This window comes from Geospiza fortis, unplaced genomic scaffold, assembly GCF_000277835.1.
Source record: "Geospiza fortis unplaced genomic scaffold, GeoFor_1.0 scaffold413, whole genome shotgun sequence".
NCBI classification, from domain to species: Eukaryota; Metazoa; Chordata; class Aves; order Passeriformes; family Thraupidae; genus Geospiza; species Geospiza fortis.
Window position 1 is genome coordinate 234,220 of NW_005054386.1, and position 3,454 is coordinate 237,673.

Here is a 3,454-nt window from a genome sequence, read left to right on the forward strand (position 1 = left end):
CCGCAAAGAAGAGGCAGGAAATCAACAGCGGCTCGTGCTGTTTCTTTTTTTTCTTTTTTATTTAAATTCTCAAAGACAGAGCAATTTCATTTTTTTGTTTTCATTTTAACAAAAAAAATAGAATTTGAATTCGGAGGACATTTCCCCGTTAGCATAAAACCACTTAAAAGGTGGTTGTATTTCAATGGTAAATTACTTGACAGCGTCCCTTTAACTTAAAAATAAAATAATGTCAGTATTGCAATGAATTTCAAGTTTTCTTGCACGTAGTCATTATAAAGTAGCTTTTATCATGCTCTTGGACCTATTCTACAAGACATTTAAAAGCATATCATCAAGGAAAATATAAGGCATACTTCTCAGGAATTAGGTATCTTGGCACATTTGAGCATACTGTCTTTTTTAAAAACAACACATATGGTCAAATATACCTTTCTTCTTCTAACATTAAACAGGGTTTTCTGTACTTTGTTTTAAATACTGAGATATTAGAGCCTTGGTAAAGTACCGAGCACCTCCGGGAAAACAAAAATTAAAACAAAAAAAGCAAAAAAATAAATCCAATGAAAACTAAAACAACGAGGAGCAAAATCCCACGAATCTTTACAGTCATTTTAGTCTTTCGTTATCATCATTCATCAAGTCCTTGGACATACAGAACGTGCGTTAAAAGAAGAAATAACCAAAACGAAACAAAAAAACCAAGGAAACGCAGAAGAAACCCAAAACGAGACAAAAACTGACCACAAGTTCTCGGCCACTGTTCACAGAACTGCCCGCGGGCTGTTCCAGGCTGTACTGGTTTGACTGGACCCGCGCGGCCCGTGCGCTCCTCCAGTCAGCCGGATCCTGGGCAGGATCCGGGCGGCGCGGGCGAGGAAGACCACGGGAGGAGCCTGCCTCGTTAGCGATGCTCCCAGGAGCCGGCAGGGACGGAAGGACACTCTGCCGTGCTCTCCTCGCCTCCCGCTACTTATTGCTGGGAACGCACCGCGGCGGCGTTGGAACTACGGGCGCCGGAGCGCGTCCGTCGGCAGCGCGACAACTTTGGGGAGGGCAGCGAACAGCAGGACCGAGACAATCAATCAAGTAGCAAAAAAAACCAAAGCAATTAAATTCCTAACTACGTCTAGCAGCATGGAGAGTGCAGTCCCGACACATCACAGTTGAAGTACAATAATCGCTGGAACTGCCCATCCAGAGCCTCCGATTCAGAAGCAGGTTATCAGACACATGTTTACATGCAATTGAGAACCATTTCAAATGTCACATTACGCACTCTGAAAAGCTTATTTCACTACTGGGAAATAGGAAAAGTGCACATTAAAGCAATTTTAAACATTTCCAGTGATTGTTTAAAAAGAAACAGAAACACCTCGCTACCAGCGGCTCGTGTTTAACTTTCTGTGAACACTAACAGCAAACTTCTTTCAAGGGCAATAATGCATGGTACAATGGAAACAGCTTGTTTTGACACTTACAGTACATCTCAAAAAAAACCCCCAAAAAACAAACCAACAAAATAAAAACCCCAAGAAGAAAAAGGGAATTATAATTTCAACTGGGAATAAAATGACAGCAGGAAATCAAATTCTTTAAAACAAGCTTTTTTTTTGTTTTCTCCCCACCCTTCGGAAACTCCATCCTTGCCCCTCGGTAAAGAAGTGCTGGCAGCTCCTGCTCGCACAGGAGCAGCTCAGGTCTACCTGACCCCTAACTCAGCCAAGACCATTCAGCAAAATGATTGCATTCCCAAAAAACTTCCGAGTGGAACAAGATTCTAGTTTCTCTGAAATGCTCTCTACTGAATTCCAGCCAAGAAAAGAAAAGAAAAGAAAAAACAAAAAATAAAGTTTTGTTTTCACTGTTTAAGGCATCTTTTTTATAACATTTTCTCTTCACTCGCAATGATGATAGTCATGCAGCAGTTTAATGATAAAAATATATTAATATTTTACTATACAGCAGCAAGAAGTTAGTCAATTAAAAGCACACCAACATTTTTTTTAAAGAAAAAAAAAACCATAACTGAAAAACAACGAAGACAACCTGTAAAAGTCTATTATTATTCTTCTTATTATTACAAACAATTTCAATTTGGAGAACACACCTGGACAGATTTAGTGTTCTGACAAATCTGTGTTCGCCTAGCCTGGGCTTCGAGCAGAGCCCGCGCCCGGCGGGAGCTGGGACGGGGAGGGCAGGGCACGGCCAGGCTGGCCAGGTATGTAGCCAGTAATAATAACTAGCACCACAGCTACATGGAAATCCATGACGGACACACACCGGCTTGGCTTTCACTGTCCAACCAAACTCCGACCCCCATGGCTCAGTGGGATCACGCTGCCCTCGCTGCACTGCTTCCTAACAGGCCTACGGAAGTTAACAGGGATCAAAGCATCGGTCCGGACCTCGCCCGAGCTCAGGAGATAGTGCTAGTGCCAGTGGCCACACAGAAAGACTCGCTACCTGCTGTCCAAAAACAGGTGGACTGGAAACCGCTGCACATCAGGTTAAGTACTTTAAGTACACAGAATAAAAAAAATATATTATGAACAATACAAGTACATCTCATATACACAATAATGACAATACGCCTACTCAGTTGTAAACCAAACAGGTGCAGAAAAAAAATATTATGGGAGGAAATTCTTTACTTTTCGTTTTTTTTTCTCTCTCTCTCTCTTTTTTTTTTCCTTTTCCTCTTTTCGTTTTTTTTTTTTTTTTTACTATTTGAATAACTTTGGTTCAAACGTAAAAATCACAAGTTAGCAATTTCATTTAAATGCCTTTTTTAATAATTTTTCTTCATGTTCACAGAAGTTTCACTGACCATTTTTATATGTTTAAGGTCCAGATGCAATGCATATTGTATAAAAGAGAGCACTTATTGTTTACCTTGCATGAATTAAACCTACGTACCTTTTAACTCTACAAACTTCTGCATAACATTTAGACAAAGCTCAGACACACAGCATGCCTAGCCCTCATATATATATACACATCTCTAATCACAGGTATATAGGGTGTCAAATATACTATAGTAACCTCCATGTAAGGTTCAAAATTTGGTAACAAAATGAGAAGAAAAAACTAAAAATATTATTTTACGTGTTCTAAAATATCTCTTTTTTTTTGTGCTAAAGTCAAATGTTAGCTCAACATGAAAAGGACTTCTTTTTATATAATTCAGCAATATTATAATCTTGACCATTTTTGCAAACACTTTTAATAATAATAGCTTAAACGTGTACAAAAGTTCTCGGTTAATTAGGGAAATAAACACTCAGTTCTTTATATTTTTAATCAAGTAGGAAACACAGTTCATATATAATGTTATTACTTTTTTTTTTGACTCTTTTTTTTTTGTGTGTTTTGTTTTTTTGTTTTTTTTTTTTTTTTTTTTTTTTTTTTTTTTTTTTTTTTGAAGTCTTTTTTTTTTTTTTTTGGGGGG

At 38.3% G+C, this 3,454-nt stretch overlaps 1 protein-coding gene across 1 annotated transcript in view; it reads right to left on the bottom strand.

The window, feature by feature from the left end:
- Nucleotides 1–2,297: 2,297 nt before the first annotated feature.
- PURA (purine rich element binding protein A) overlaps nt 2,298–3,454 on the bottom strand; it is a 1,810-nt gene continuing 653 nt past the window's right edge. Inside the window, exon 2 of the mRNA XM_031060577.1 lies at nt 2,298–2,435. Coding sequence (XP_030916437.1) covers nt 2,298–2,435 — 138 coding nt within the window. The remainder of the gene's footprint in view (nt 2,436–3,454) is intronic.